Source organism: Aulonocara stuartgranti (genome assembly GCF_965226115.1).
Source record: "Aulonocara stuartgranti genome assembly, chromosome: 7".
Taxonomy (NCBI): domain Eukaryota; kingdom Metazoa; phylum Chordata; class Actinopteri; order Cichliformes; family Cichlidae; genus Aulonocara; species Aulonocara stuartgranti.
Window position 1 is genome coordinate 26386805 of NC_138945.1, and position 17119 is coordinate 26403923.

Below are 17119 nucleotides of genomic sequence, written 5' to 3' on the forward strand. Positions count from 1 at the left end.
CGCACGTAGTGAATGTGCAGGCTAGTGGTGCCCTGGAGAGACCACAGCGACACCACTACTTTGGATGGCGAGCTAGGCCCAACGAGCCAGAACCCCAGCTACAACTTCCTGCGGTCTGGTAGGAGGCTGCTGCGGCCTACACTCTCCCCTCTTGGTTTTCAGTCCCCTAAATCTCACTTCCGAGATTTCAGTCTTGGAATCTTAGTGCTGATCATCATACTTCCAATTTCAACCTGTCTAGACTGTCATACGCGTTGGACTTATATCAATCATGAAATAAACTTTATAGACATTGTTTGCCAGAGGTTGGACGAGGTTGCTGCACCGCTGTGCAGCGGATATTTTACAAGCTTGAATTATATTTTATCTTTTCCTGTCTGCAGATTTTGTAAATGTTGGTATTTGGTAATTGCACTTTATTTTCACTATAAATAATAACTGTAATCACAATATCTGTGGTTGTATGTTTATTGTACTCCACTCACCTCCTAGAGCCGAATCTGATATCTTCTGAATTAGCCCAACTACTCATAACCAACTTAAATTATTTTAGCTTATGTACTTGCTACACAAGCACTCAAAGGATGTTTTACTACTAGTATTAAGAGGCAAGCAACAGTTGATTATATATAATTTAAGTTATCTTACATTCACTAATTACAGTAGGCTAAATCATTCATGTCAACCCTGTGCTTAGTAACCTATGGATATGAAAAGCCCACAAGCACCACGAGTAACCTTTTAACCTTTAAACAACCTTCTCAGAAGAGTGGAAGCTGTTATAGCAGCAAAGGGTGTGCCGACATCATATTAAACCCTTTGCATGCATATGAACTCGAGTTCATATGTGCATGAGGGCAGATGAGCAAATACTTTTGGCAATATCGTGCATTTTAAAAGTTTAGTTGCTGGTTTCAGTACTTCCTATATTGTTCCCCTAGAGGCAGGCTGCTCATATGCTGCAATATCATTCAGCTGCCCAGCTTTCTTGTTTGATGGTCTTACCAACTCGATAATATAGAAATTGACCTCAAAAGGTGAGGTAACTGAACTGAAATGCAGTTCCGATGTCCACCATCTTTTGTCAGCAGTTCTGCCCTCAAGTGATAATACTGCAGTTTTCACCAGAAGTGCAGGAAAATCAGTGTCAATATGAAGCAATAATAGCTCAAAACTAGTCAGAATAAGGTTTTTGGCAGTTTCCCAAGCCACATACTCAACTCTGCTACTCAACCTACAAATGCATTTTCATTACAAATGTGGCAGCATGCAAGTGTAAAATTAGAAGGCTTATAGTATAAGAGTTTAAGATTACCAGGATTGCCAAGAAGCATTGCTCCAACAAAACAATAATCAGCCAAATACATATTGTCTTGCTTTTTGTGCTGAATATTTAACAGAAGTTTTATCTTAAGATGATTTGGTCAGATAAAAAGAGGATGTTGTTGCATTTTAGTTGCCATTATTTGAAATTATGTGTAACACCAATATGAGCTAAAAATACCAGCAAGCCAACACACGGGGTCTCTTCCTTGCTAACATAGAGGTTTCATCAGATATCCACTCAGACTGGGATGATCAAACATTTCATGTGAGCCACTGATCACTGAATAGACCACCATACAGCTGGAGAGCATTCAAAGAGAGTCTGGAAGGTAGGCAAGTAAAGTATGCTGGCTGCTTCTGTTTCTCTCTCACCCAACTAACTGAGCAGACATGCAAATAAACCACATAGGGGACTCAGGTGTTTTTGGCTTTGTAGTCTTAAAAAGGAGACAGAAAGTGACTGCGAAAAAAACGAGACGGGGAGGGAAAAGATACAATGTTTTCCTTTTTCTGCCTCGGCTGTGAAACCCCATCTAGCTTTCGTTCCCTCTTCCATTGTGTCAGCCTCTCTTGTGTGCATTGCTGATGAGGCCTTTTGACACTGAAGAGGTTACCCGACTCCCATTGAAGAGGTTTTTCCTCTCAAACATGTGCACACTTACATGCACACATCCACAGTGTTCTTTTCTTTAGTCTTCCTCCACACAAGCCTTTGTCTCAACTTATTCCTTTATTCTTTGTTCCAAGTCTTTTAGTCACCTCTTTGCACTCACCAACAAAGCTAAGCTGAAGCCGATACCAAGAAGAAGTGTCAGAAGACACATCACTGTCAAGAGGGGGTAAAGGTGAGGAAGTAGAGGGGGTGTACAGAGGAAGATATCCTCTTTTTAGGTCCCAGTTATCTGTTCTTTTTCTCCAGTCTTACTTGTTGTATCTATCTCTCTAACAAACCACCAATGAAAGCTTGAGACCTCCCAAACACTCAACTTATTTTTTTCTTTCATTTCTTGGAACATCTCATAATGAAAACTCTAAAATTCCCCTTCTGGTGAAAGCCATCTTAGATGACAGACACCTTTTTGGAAAAAAAACATTAGTGACATGTTAAATCAATAACCACAATATACAACAAGACATTTAAGTGCACATAAGAATAAGAATGATCATGATAGTAATTCATGCATACATGGAATTCCTTACAACAAAATGATAAAAATCTTGCTTCAATTATGCCAGAAAGTGGAAAACATGAAAACCATGTTTTATATTATGAGATGGGACGGGATTGTTCAGAAACAGGCTTAAGGGCCTCATTATGACAGGAATTTCTGGAACAAGTATCTACAGAGGCTTTTAAGCCAATTACAGCTCAAACCTTGATTTGTATATTGTCTTTCTCCTGATGATTACACATCTGCCACTCTGATTTTTCTGCAGCTACAGCTACAACTGATTTTATTACCACTGTCTTATGACTCAGATCGCAGACAAACTGCTATACATCAAAGATGCATTAACAAAAGTGTTAGTAATAGAGCCAGTTTTAATAGTAGTACTACTAATTGTGGTAATAACCATTAACTTTCTGGAAGAACGATTCAAACAGTAACAATGGTTCAGACATTAATGATTGATTTTGTTTTAACAATTAAGCAATGCTTTATAATCAAGTTCTATGTTCGTTTCCAGAAAAGGTCTCAATTTTCATTGAAAATTGAGAAAGAGAGACTTAAAACCCCTTGAAAACTGAACTTCTGGGAACTATTTTACTTCAGGGTGCACTGTTCTGGATTGGTGAGGCAAATTTAAAAGATTTCTATTGCCAAATCCATGTACATTTGTATTATTGTAGTAAATAAAATTGAATAGATTAATAAAGCTGAAGATTTGAATTAATCAACAGGCAGCTAAAAGCCCCAAAATGACCTTGAAGCAGACATGAAGTAAACTGTCTTCTTCTTTGCCACACAGCGCAATGTGATAATGATGTCAAGTGTCAAAGAAAACATCTACAAGACACTTATATGTGAATAGTTTCTGTACACCTTCCTGTGCAGCTGGGGTGGGGAACTCTTGGCCTCGAGGGCCGGTGTCCTGCAGGTTTTAGATCTCACCCTGGGTCAACACACTTGAATCAAATGATTAGTTCATTAGCAGCCTCTGGAGAACTTCAAGACATGTTGAGGAGGTAATTTAGCCATTAAAATCAGCTGTGTTGGATCAAGGACACATCTAAAACCTGCAGGACACCGGCCCTCGAGGCCAAGAGTTCCCCACCCCAGCTGCACAGAAAGGTGTACAGAAACTATTCACATATAAGTGTCTTGTAGATGTCTTCTTTGACACTTTAAGAAGACAGTTTACTTCATGTCTGCTTCAAGGTCATTTTGGGGCTTTTTGCTGCCTGTAGATTAATCTGTAGATTACCCCTGCTGTACAGTCTGTTGCAAGATCAGAGGTGTATTGCAACTGATGGCTGGAACTCTAGTGTAAAGAAAATATTTTTATAAACAGGTATAAATCCTAGATCTGAGTGGTTGTGCTTTGCTTTGGTGTCAGATCAGTAAAAACTCAAAGACAGATGAGATGGGCTGTTTCAAAAATGAATAAAACAGAGAAGACTGACTAAAGCAGCATTCACTAAATCTCTCACACACAAGCCTCCACATACCTTCGCAGAGGCAGATCACCTCATTGCAATGCGATGTTTCCCCAGGACATCTTGGGTCCTAGCCTTGTTGTGGGCATCATCTTGACATGAACCACCCATGTGAATATTGCCACCAAGCAAGAGCAAGAGAGAGTTTGTGCTGGGTTGAGTCTTGTGTATGCAGAGTTGAAAAGAAAATTAAAAGTACCCCTATATTTTACGCTGTTGTGAAAACCTTCACATCACTCAAGCTTATCGTATTGAGTTAGCTAGCTAGCTAACCATGCAGTAAAGCCTGTGCAAAATTGTTGACTTGTTCTTCAACCCAAAATGTCAAATGACTGTGAGGCAGGATAGTTAAGTACAATAAATGCATAAGTAGATTTTAAAAATTGAAGAAAAGGAGGAATGTGCTAAATAAAATGTCGCTCAGCTAGGGCCTGTACTAGGATGCGTTTAGCATAAACATAACTTACTATTTTGCTCACGGTTTTTGCCAATCTAGCTTTGATCATATTTACATAAGTGGACATGGCAGCAGAGCGGTTGTCAGTATTTGTAGGACAAAAGGACCCAATTGAGGGGACACCAAAGCAGGCAAAATAACTCACAAGCTTGTTGGTAAAAAAAAAAAAAAGGTTGAGTCCATGGGACACAACAACAAAGAAATGCCAACAATGACAAACGAGAGACAAAGGCAACCTGGGGCTCTATATACATACATGATGTAATCAAGGAAAATGGAAACATCAGTTTAACAAGATGCAGCTGAAACTAATTTAGACTAAAACAAAGGAAGTCGAACCAACAGCAAGACTCAAGAGACAAATTACAAACAAAATAAACAGGAAGTAACTAAATGGAGAATCAGTTAAAAAAGAATGGGGATGCAAGAATAAGCTGAAAATAATTAGTCAAATATTAAACCCCAACAACCGAATATAAAATCACAACTATATTTATTAGTACACTTTTTAGTAACAGTCTTATTATTCAGACAATGAAAAATATGACTTCAATCAATTATAAGTGCATTTTATTAACTTAGTGTGTTTCAGAGAGTCTATCATAATCCAGATGTTTTAGTCAAGCAAGAACTGTCACAACTGATAGCAACAAGTCATATTTGTTCCTGATGGGTGTTACACTCTGCCAGGGCTGCTCTTTGTCCCCAATTCTATTCATAATGTTTATGGACAGACTTTCTAGGTTCAGTCAAAACAATTAGTGTGTCAGTGATCTTAAGATTGTGTATCTGCTTTTTGTAGTTTATGTGGCTTCATTTAACGATGACCTCCGGGTTACACTGGGACAGTTTGTAGCCAAGTGTGAAGTAGCTGGAATGAGAATTAGCACCTCGAAGTCTGAGGCCATGGCTCTCTGCTGGAAAAGGGTGGAGTGACCACTCTGGGTTGGGAATGTGTTGTTGTTCCAAGGGGAAAAGTTCAAGTATCTCAGGGTCTTGTTCACAAGCGAGGGGAGAAGAGAACACATGATTGGCACATAGAGTACTCCTGTCGATTTAGCGGCTGATCTTTCCACCCTGACTTATGCTCTGGGTAATGACCAAAAGAATGAGATCACAGACACAAACGCCAGAAAAAAGTTTTCTTTGAAGAGTGCCTGGGCTCTCCTTTAAAGATAGGTGAGGAGCTTGTAGCTTGGAGGGAATCAGAGTAGAGCCAGTACTTTTCCACATGAAAAGCAGACAATTGAGGTGGTTCAGAGATGTGATCAGGATGCCTTCTGGGTGAGGTGTTTCAGGCATGCTTAGAGAACAGGCCCCAAGGTAGACCCAGGACACATTGAAGAGATTATGTCTCTTGGTTGGTCTGCGAGCAGTTTAGTGTCCCCCCCGGAAGAACTGGAGTAGGTGGCAGAAGAGAGAAAAGTCTGCAGTAAAAAAAAAATGGATAGTTGGATAAATATCGTGGTGAAAAATACCAAAGTTGCATAGCAGACATACTTTCAAGGATTTCCAACTCAGTGAGGCTACCTCAGAAAAGCTTTTTTTTTCAGTAAATTCCTGCTTAATTTGCAAAGGTTGGGTTTCCTTCACCATTCACTGTAAATACAATTTGTTTCTTTTTGAATTTCTTTTTTGCTCCTGCAACTCTCCACTAGCCACAAGACCATAACAAACTGAAGCTAAGCGGTCTGGGAAGATGTTTCAATAAACAATTTGTTTCTCTGAACTCTGTGATGCTTTAATGGCTCATATGCACACACATACAGATGCACAGACACACACAAAGAGACACACACACACACCAATCTAAATGAATACTGTCGTACTTATGAGAAAATCCCCTCTTTCTTTGCCACTACAGTAACCAGTTCGAACCTCTTTTCACTCCCACCTTATTTTCCTCTTCTCTCATCCCTCCATCCCAACCTCTCAACAATTTACATCCAGAAGTTGAGAAGCAGCTGGACAATAAAAGCAGCTTAAAAGGACACACTCCCACAGTGTTTATGTTAACCAGCCCTGAACAGCAATCAAACTGAAGAGTAAAGAGGCCAGTTGTTTTGGTCGCTAGCCAGATTTGTGCGTGTAGATCCATCTCTGGCTGCCACAGTCAAAGCGACTTTAGGACATTCTGGGGCAGACACGGCGTATGTTTGTGTAAGTTCATGAGGCGATGTATCCAAGAGGCCTGGGTTTGGGGGCTTTTAAAACACAGCTCAATAGCGCAGTTTCTCCAAACAAGCTGTTAGGACGATCAGATTAGACATTAGAAGAGGGAACATGCCCAAGATCAAGGATGAAAGAGCTTCCTCTGGTACATCTTACCAGCAACTGATGACACGTTATCATTTCTATCTGTAAATATAAGAAGACTGGTGCTGCATAGTGTAGCATTGTGCACCTCCTTTTTGATTTAGCTTACAGCCTGTACTGGACAGATAGTGGCTTATCTCATTTGAAAATAAAAATAAAAGCTTCTGAAGAATATATTTTATGAAACCTTTTTTTAATTCTACAAGGACACCTTAGCGAGAGAGGGCCACTTAAAGTGTAAGGCGTGCTAAGATGGTAGATAACTTTGTCTTTCATCTACTATATCTACTGTTTTTGTTTTGTTTTGTCTGTTTGAATTTACAAGCAACCATTCACTTCACAATGCCTTGTTTTTGCTCTAACACACACACACACACACACACACACACACACACACACACACACGCTTTCTTTGGCTGCAAACTCTTCTTAGACCATCAAGACGTGGCCAACCAAATGTGTCACACAGGTACATCTTAGGCCCCTGAAGGTTCTTATCTAAATCAGACATTATGGGGTCAGCATGCCTAGCAACCACCTAGCAACGTGCTAAAATAACCTGATTTTAGCCTTTATGCACCTAAAACATGACAGCATCCTATTGTTTTAATTTAATGAAAAAGAACATCACATTTACAGACACAAACATTTGAAATTACATAATTACATAATTACATAATTGGTGCATCATATCTTTATTCTCTTCCCCCTCCTGCCCCCCCCCCCCCCCCCCTTTCTTAAATAGACAACTATCATATCTGATATCATATCTCACAGTACAATAATATTGAATGGGTTGCATTGTTGTATTTTGTCATGTTTCTCAGGTCTTTGTCTGAATTTCTACGAACATTATTGCTAAGGATTGTCTTATTGCATTGGAGTCACACTGGGTTAAATATGTACACTTGGGTTTTAAGGGGTATTTATTATTTTCTTCTTTTTTTTGGGTTGTATGGAAGCCCCAAACGCAATTTCATTGTTCTTGACAATGACAATAAATAAATAAATACTAAATACTAATAAATACTAAATACTAAATCTAAAAGGACTTGAGCATGGACATGTATGAGTAGCTTTAATTTAATGTTGGATTTTTCCCATTGACATTTTTAATTAGTTTGCTCTATTTTTGGAGTTTCTTTTTTGGTACATTTATTGCGGTGCTGTTGGAGTTTATTCATCTATAGGATAACACTGGTAGAAACTACCACTTGAAGTGTTAATAAAAGCTTTAACACAATTAGCTTTGTGTCAAAGCTTTCAAAGGTAGTTGTATGTGAGCTCATTTTTTTCTCCTGTAGCAAAGCTGTAATATTAACGAGCCAGTTAGAACATATTGCTCTGATTTGGGATTCCAGTTAAAAATGTTTAATAATTCTGTCTGTGGTGAGCTTAGGGTGTGGACAAGTGACACATTTGTCCTTATTTGCACATCAGTAGATTACCACATTGCGAGACATGTCAAACACACTTTCTGGAAAGGTTTCATGACACAGCCCAACTTTATGCTGGAGGACCCATCCACATAACCCTTCAGTCACACAGTTACATTTACATGCCTTTCAACAAGATTGCCTCATTTACTCAAGAGAATATCTGTCTATTGCACAGAGGAAAGTAAACACACAGACACACACGCCAACTCAGATCTGTGTGCAGCATAAGCTTCCTTTTCACTGCGAGAACTTTTGTCGGGCATGAGGCAGTCTGCCTTTCGTTTCCATTGTGCAGTAAGATCAGCCAGATTCACCACGTGATATAATCAATTCACTTTGAATGTGATGCCAGAAGATTGTAAGTTATGTGACTATCGATATACCCCATGATTTAAAGAAGTTTTTGAAATAAAAACTAGACTTTATAAAAATGAGAACTAACTGAAACCATATTTTCCAGCTAGTTCAAATAAAGATAAACACGGGAGATGTTGTTAGTCGTAGTTTTTGTCACTTGGGTCAAACAACCTGCCTCAAGAGACTTTTTTCATAATAACTCACACAGTTAAGAAATAAAGTAAAAACTAAAAAGAAAAACAGAAATAAAACAGTATTTGAACATTGCTGCTCACGAATAAGCACTTCTACACACGCATGGATATACTTATTTACAAGCATGTATACACAATCAGTCTAATCTATATGCATTCATAATTATATACAGACAATTCAGTACTTACACTACATTTGGCTCATGGAGCATCTTGTTTTCTTGAGACTCAGGATGTTTGACTGTGAGTCAGCCGCTTTCAAAAGTGCTATGTGATTGTGGTATCCATCTGAAATCATGCCTCTGATAAATATTCTTCATATTATAGCAATGAAAAAGGCTTAAACTGAAACTAATAAACATTAAACTGAAATACAAACAAAAGTACAAAGCTATAATTTTATTCATAAAATTGGGGGCAGAGGGGGCTGTGGCTCAGGAAGTAATCTCCAGTCTGCATGTTGAAGTATCCTTGGGCAACCCTGAGTTGCCCCTGATGTATCCATCAGAGTGTTAGATAAGGTGGAAACATGCGCTCGTATGAATACATATGTAATGAATGAGCGTTGGACTAAAAAAAACAAGATAAAACAATGAGTGTTGAGGGACAAGCTTTATGATGACTGCTTTTATCTAATTTTATTTTCATCTCAGCTGCATGCCATATTTTAAATGTTTTTGAGATTCACATTGTGATACTTCTACTTATCTGCGATTTCTCTCAGATAAAAGATTAAAAAGTATTCTCTCATCAAAACACACTCCTGTCATAAATAATTAAATACCTTCCACATCAAATCGCATGCAAGGCCAAGAAAAACAAATTAAGCAAATTGTCTGTGTGTGTGAGTGTTTTTTTCCAAGGAGGGCAGACTATCCCTGCTGGGAGGAAGGATGGAGGTTTATTGTGTCTGGAACACGCTGCGCTCTGAGTAAATACTGGCAGCGTGTCCCTACTTCAGCTGATGAGACTGTCACCTCTGCAGTGATCTTCCCTCTCTCACACACTCTCACACACGCACACCTTTACAATGACCTGAAGTCCTTCTGATGCGTGTTGCAGACATATGAAAAATACTTTCTATTTGCATTCAAGAAGAAAACAAACAAACAAACATAAACATGCAGGAATTCCCTGACAGTGATTTCCAAACCTGTTCTTTTATAATTATCACAGCAGTTAGCCTGTGCTCTGGGAGTGACAGCTCTCCTTAGATCTCCTCAAGCATGCAACCAGATAACAGCCTGTCTGAGTGGCACTTGTTACAGGATGAAACCACCCTCATCATGCACACATGCAATCCCCATGTCCATCTATCTACAGTTTAATCAACTCAATCTATGTGGGTACCACTCCCCTTCTAAGTGCCTCTAGTTTACTCTTTGCTGATGAATAGCAATCAAGTGCCGCTTGTAGGTGAAAATATCACACAGCCTGATATTTACATTTCAGTCATTGTAAAAACCCTCATCACAGACTCATGCAATCCCATTCTGCAAAAGAGGGACACCTTGAAGTTAGAGTTAAAGTGGCTTTCCTACCCATTGTGCTCATCTTCTACCCGCTGCCATTCAGAGAACCAGGACTATTCTTTGTTTATACCTTAATTTTTAAAGGAAAACAACAATTTGAATCATGTTTGTGGCCGGAGTTACGTCACTTCCCAGCTGTATTTCAGTGTCTTATTTTTATGGCTGTCTTCCTTTTAGTATCATCACGAAATGTATCATATCTTATCGTGAACTCTACCATCTTATCATCTGAAGCGATCAGTGCGCTGCCTTAAGCATGTATTTGTCTTTATAGTTTCCTTTCATGCTTTAAAAATCAAAGCAAAAATGCTGCTAAATTTTTCATGCTGTTTTTATTATCTATAACACAAAAATGTTAGTCATGTTTTTCAGCAATACTTTATAAATAAATGAATAAATACAAAGGAAACCCTTTCACTGCTTTGAGCTGTTTGCTAATGTGCAGCATTCAGATGTGTGTTAACACAATGCTAAGTTGGAAAGATATCTTCAGTGATCTTAGAGAAGAAAATGCTGCTGCCCATCAATCTGGGAAGGTTTATAAGGCCAATCCCAAACAATTTGACAGCCATCAGTCTACGATGAGAAATATTATCCACAAACATTCAAGACAGCTGCTGATCTTCCCAGAAGACATCCGAACAGGATAAGACTTCTAAGTAAATGTCCAAACAAATTTGGACGGATGAGACCGAACTGAATACATTTGGTGAAAAACGAAGCATATCAGCACAAACATCTCATACAATCTGTGAAGCACAGGGGTGACGATTTGGGGACCCTGACACTTTGCTATCAATTGGGCAATTTGCAATTTGTTCACGCAGTCCTGCCACAGGATTCTAGAGTCAGATGTGAGGCCATCTGTCCAACAACCAAATCTTGGTCACACAGGGTCACACTACAGATTCCAAGCACAGCAGCAAATCTACAACAGAAAGGCTGAAAAACAAAAAAACAAGGTGTTACAAAAACCCAGTGAAGGTTGAAATGCTCTGATGGGGCCTTAAGAGAGTTGCACATTATTTAATGTTAATGCAAGAGTGATAAAAATCTCTCACATTGTTGATTACTTCAATTTTTATTCTAAAGGTGGTTCTAACAGCTACCGAATCATCACATGTACTTAGTTCTGCACAGGACTTTTATCTAGTCAAGAGAAAACAGATTAAAAAACAAAAAACAAGAGCATGCATTGATTAATATGTCACCCAACAGAAGTTTGAACTTTTCCAAGATGACATATTTGTTTACTCTAATTACACTCTGAGCTTCAAAATGCAGCGTTTCCTTGTTTTGTTCACAAATGGAATATCAAAGGCGATGTAATCTCATGAACATGTGCTGTAAGTGTAAAAGTGATAACAGCATGGTGAGCTGGAGTAACAGAATCTAAAACTAAATCTAAAACAATGGCTGTGTGTGGATAAAACTCCTTCCTCCAGCTTGTGATCCTTCATTTAGTTAATTGCTGCAAGTATTTTAGTTTTCAACTCTGCCATAGAAGATTGGGCTGGTACCATTAGCCTCACAGCTGTGGCGGACCTCAGGGAAATCCTTGCAGATCAGCATGTTTACTTTAAGGGAATTCAACTGCACCTTTCACCTTTAAGTGTACGTCAGGGAAGAAATTACGCTTTCAGGAAACTTGTGTAAATACAGATTTATTAGGGATGAAAATGTTCCATGACAAACAAAAGAGGGGAAAAAACAAGTTCACAGTACATTTCATCAGTTCGTCTCCATAACATGGTGCACTGAAACGTTGTACAACTTTAAAAGCTCATTGTTGCCCTGCCTCTTTACAAAAATACTTTCCTTAAAAAGAAGAAGAAACACAACAGGCATAAGGGGGGAGGGATACTAGCAGAATTATCAAGATTTTCCATCACTTTTAATTTGCTCGATATCAGACAAAGAATGCATTTCCTTGTGGAAGCTAAGACGTGAGAACGATAGGCCCTCATGAGCACTAGTGACATGTGCAGCTCTACACTTGCACAATGAAGCAAACATGCTGGCAGCAAACTGAGGTCAGGTGGTTAAAAAAAATGCAACATAAACACAAAACAGAAGGCTATTGGTCCTGTGTTTGGTTGGAATTTGTCTGTCCTGATCCTGTGCTTGATTATGTAATAGGTGACTGGTCAGGTGAAGGTCCCGTGGAAAGGTATTGGCCATTTCATGGAGAGGTAGGACAGTTGTCAACATATCAGGTCCCAGGATGATACTATAACAACTAATGCATACAGTACTTGTAGATTACAAAGTGATGAAGACTGCTCACATATTAGTTCAAATTACGCCACAATATACATTCTTGCCAATTGATCTGCTGCAGCAGTGCAACCGCAGCAGAAAATAAATGGAGCACATTCAAACGTGACTCAGTTGTGACACAATAGGTAGAAAGTGGAAGCTGCCATCTTTTTTCGGTCTGTGATCTACTCAAGTGTTTTTTCATAACGCAAATCTTTCCAAATTCGAGGGGCCATTTGGCACTTTTTTTGTGTTTTGGACTTTAATAAAAGAAAGGAAGAAATAAAGATTTTAGAAGTACTTCATGATAACGGACACCTCATATCTGCTGGATCGTGGCAACAATTTTAATTAAATAACTGCTTAGTTGCTTAGGCTCGACGCAACAAGGCCGACTGACATATGGCCCTACTTTACAAACCTTCATTTCACCGCAGAGCAATAATGAGGGCACGCATTGGAGTGGATGAGCCACATTCACTTAAAAGGAGAAAAACTAAACCTTCTTTACCATTAAGGCCAGCAGGATAGCATTTAGTGTACTGTAATATCTGAACCACACAGAAAGAAGAAACACATCTGGCTCAAACACATCATAAAAATCCAGTCGGCTATCAGAGTGTTTGTAAGAGTGAGACGGGCTTCACTAGCGTTCTGCACAGCTGTGGTGGCACACATAACGTTCAGATCCTTTTGGTTTATTGCATTGCTCATCTGATGGAAGAAGTCTGAATGGATTTTTTCTCAGCTGTTTTCTTGATGGAAGGTCACGAGATACACTCAAGTGAAAAGAGAAAAAGCAAAACAGCACTAAATACAGACATTTTCTAAAATAATTATTAGACCAAATACAAAAAAAATCTCCCAATACAGTATAAAACTGGAACTGAAATGTTGCACTATTCTGCCTTTTTCCCTTTTACTTGTACAGGGGAGAAAAAGAGCAGATCTATCAAAGGGAACACATGACTAAAACAAAACCAAATTGGGGGGAAAAAGGGGCGAGGAATCTTTACAGGGTGGTAAAATGTTAGCGCTTAAGTCTGTCATACCTCCTCTTGTGATTCACCATCATATTTTTTAAATTCCAATCCAAGTCTAATATTTCTTTTAGCTATTGGCTATTTTCTAAAACACCTTAACAGTGAAATGCATCATCTCTAACATCTTATCTACATTTGTGGCTGTTTTACATTAATATACGTCTCTGTAATGAAGATGACTCGCTGTCAGCTGCTCCCCTTATTAAACAGAAGACATGCAGAAAGTTGACAAACCCTTTCTTTAAGATCTAGAAATAAAAGAGTTGTGCATTACCTCATTAGGAAATGATAAATCTACATCATCTGCATTATTCAGCTCTGATTGCAAAAGCAAATTTGCTTTTATTTATAGATCACAGAAAGGGTTTGCAGAAAAGCTTTTACCCTATTAATCATCTTTGTTCACTTGGCTGCGTTACAAATTGGACAAAGATGAACTGAATGCTGGAATACTTTTGGAAAAACTAAGCCTTATTGTTGTTGTCCTTTCTCTCTCCATGTGTGTGCTCTCAGCGGAGGTGCCTGGTTGAGGCAGGGGGCACATTACTGGGACTCGCGGACCTTGGCTTGTAGGGCATCGCAAGTCTTCTTAGCATCGCCTAACAACATTGCAGTGTTGGGTTTGTAGAAGATGGGGTTGTCAACAGCTGCGTAACCCACACCCAGGGAGCGTTTCATCACAATCACCTATGGAAGGAGACAAATTCACACAGGCTGGTAAGCTTCTGATTGGACAACAAACAGATGACAAAACAGAAGAAAAAGTTTATAAGGACCATCTGCAAAAAGTGTTTTCCTCATCTTCTCCATTCAATCCCTCCATTAACAATGGTTGAGGCACTGCCGCACGACTTATAGCGCATAAATCTGCACCATGCCACGTGCATGGATCAAAATGGTAAAGGTTCAACTTGAATTTCTTGGAACGTCACAGTGAATCAAATCTGGCAACTAGGGAAGGAGGATCAAAAAACTTCTCATCTAACCATTAGAGATTAAAGTTGCTTTCTGTGTGATGCAATCTTTTTCAGGGTAAATCTACGGCACTATGGCTCTGGACTCAAAGGATTGTAGCTCCAATTAACACAGAATTATGGATGCTTGAATCTCTGAAATATTTGAATCCCCAATCTCTGACAGCAGATTTGGACGTCTGCAGAAAGCAAACTTTTGCAGGCAGGGGGATGATATTTTATTTACAGCCTCTCATATACAAGGAACATAATATCGTTTAAAACAGTCCAAATTAGGAGAATGGTTTGACAGATATTCAAGCTTATGGAAACAAAACAACAAACAAAACACATTTTCATTCAACTTCACTCTCATATTTCTCAGGTGTCAAATCCAAAATAATCTAAGGAAACTGAAATTTCTGTTGATACTGATATTTAAAAGTGGTGATGGTGTTCTCTCTTATTTTCCGACCACTATGAATTTTATGACAAAGAAAAAAATTGGAGGACTAAGCTGAAGTAGTTGTCTAGACAATGAAATTTCAAAATGGTCCATTAAACGAAATGTTCGTTGAAAAACGCTAAAAACACTCCAACTTTTACCCTTAGTTTCTTAGTAGGCAATTCCTAGTAAGAATGAGTCTCTGAGTCAAAGCCAAAGATTATTTAAATTATAAAAGTGGTGTGTGATGAAAGTGTAATTGAGCACTTAAAAAATAGTGATTTAAAATCTGTATGTGTGTCGCTGCATGTGCGGTTAGGTAGAATGTCCTGTTTTATTTCCTGTGTGGAAACTAGTGGGAGCACTGTATAAATCACAGATCTCTGATCAGTGCCAGTGGGATGCTCCAAATGTTGATATTCCACACGGACACAGTCTCAGTAATGAGATCAGGATGGGACTGCACCTGGAACTGCAACAGTCTGTAAGAGCCTGGGTTTATATGTCTATACATGTGTGTTTTTGTCTTCTTTAGGTTTGTGTGCGTCTTTAAATGAAGCAGGTCTGCAGGTGCAGACAGTCGAACTGTTAACGCTTCCATTTGTTCCTCTTCGTGTTTTTGTGCTTCAGGATAAATCTTATTATCACTCATGCATGCGCCAGATTTCTCACCTGCTTCGCCTTCCAGACTTCCAGCACGGGCATACCAGCGATGATGGAGTTGGGGTCTTCTTGGGCCGCTGAGTTAACTGTGTCATTGGCGCCAATCACCAGGACCAGGTCAGTTTCTGATAGGATGTACGAACACATCTCCATTATTTCACATCAATTTATTTATTTTTAGGTAAAATACCAAACACTTTACCCACTCATTTTTGTTTGTTCATTTAATACTGAAACATGGGACTATTATGCTCTGGGGATGCTTTAATGTGCCTGGAACTGTGAATCTCATCAGTGTGGAAGGAATCTGTGGGATAAACTGGAGGTCAAGACCCATTCCTGAAGATCATCACGTTTAAAGGCGTTTGAGAGAGTCACTAAATAAAAATGGGCTGGAATTGCTCAGAAGACATTTGTGAGACTTGTTAAAAATGAAAACAAGCGATTGCAGGCTGTTACCAGCCAAAAAGGACACACAGCTGACCAACAGCTAATAATACTTTTAGCCCTGGTAGTTTTTATGAAATAACTTTGTTTCTGTGTGCAAACTAAAACTAATGTAAGCATCCAAAATAAAACTGGGATGCTTAGAAAGCTGTGTTAAAAATTCCTTGCTCTGTTGTAACAGCACGTGGGCAATACTTTTGGTTTTCATGAGAGGGCCAATAATTCTGTTCTCACCTATGTAAGGCCTTTGAAGGTTTTCCAATAGAAGTCAAACTATCCTTTTAACCCGACATTCGTAAATATAAATGGGTCTGATTGTAAACTCTGTAAAAAGGCAGCAGCATTTATGGATGAATTAATGACAATGTACAGATTTTAAATGACAGAAATAACTAGTTCTCACCAGGGAAATCCTCATTGATCTCCTCCATTTCCAGGACAATGTCATACGGGACACCAGCTTCAGCCAACAGCACATTTAGCTGACCAGGCATGCGGCCAGCAACCGGGTGAATACCAAACCTGAGGGTGAAAAAAAATGCATTAAAATGAATACTTCAAATCAGTCCCACCTACTACAAACTTAGTTCGTAGTTCTTCTTGACTGCCATCAACTTCCTTAAATCAAAGAGAATTGGACAAATGGAGTTGATGAGTGTGATTACAGTCTGGTTCCACACAAACACACCTACTGCACTCCCCCACCAGTGTTATTTGTTGAGTGTGTTTCTGGGCATACACAGCTCTCAAACTCAATTAGCCATGTAATGTAATCATGGTAGGAAATTAGCACCAGCCACTGAATACTGGTGGCTGGTTCTCCTTTTCTGAAACCTTCCAATCACTTTGGCCACTATTTGGAGGTTTGATCTTTTATTTTTGTTTGATGAGCTTCGGCGGATACAGACAGCAGATGGCCCGCTGATTCTGGGGTGAATTAGCAAGTCAGTTTATGCCTTTTGTGTATTTCGATACTGTCTGCATGCACAGGACGACAGTGGGGAACACAGTAGTTTTGGTCTGGATGAG

The 17119-nt window shown here is 39.1% G+C and overlaps 1 protein-coding gene across 1 annotated transcript in view; it reads right to left on the minus strand.

The window, feature by feature from the left end:
- Window positions 1–11928: 11928 nt before the first annotated feature.
- nnt (nicotinamide nucleotide transhydrogenase) overlaps window positions 11929–17119 on the minus strand; it is a 35898-nt gene continuing 30707 nt past the window's right edge. The window contains exons 20-22 of the mRNA XM_082538269.1: window positions 16494–16612; window positions 15653–15768; window positions 11929–14269 (exon numbers count right to left, since the gene is read on the minus strand). Coding sequence (XP_082394395.1) covers window positions 14126–14269; window positions 15653–15768; window positions 16494–16612 — 379 coding nt within the window. The 3' untranslated portion in view covers window positions 11929–14125. The remainder of the gene's footprint in view (window positions 14270–15652; window positions 15769–16493; window positions 16613–17119) is intronic.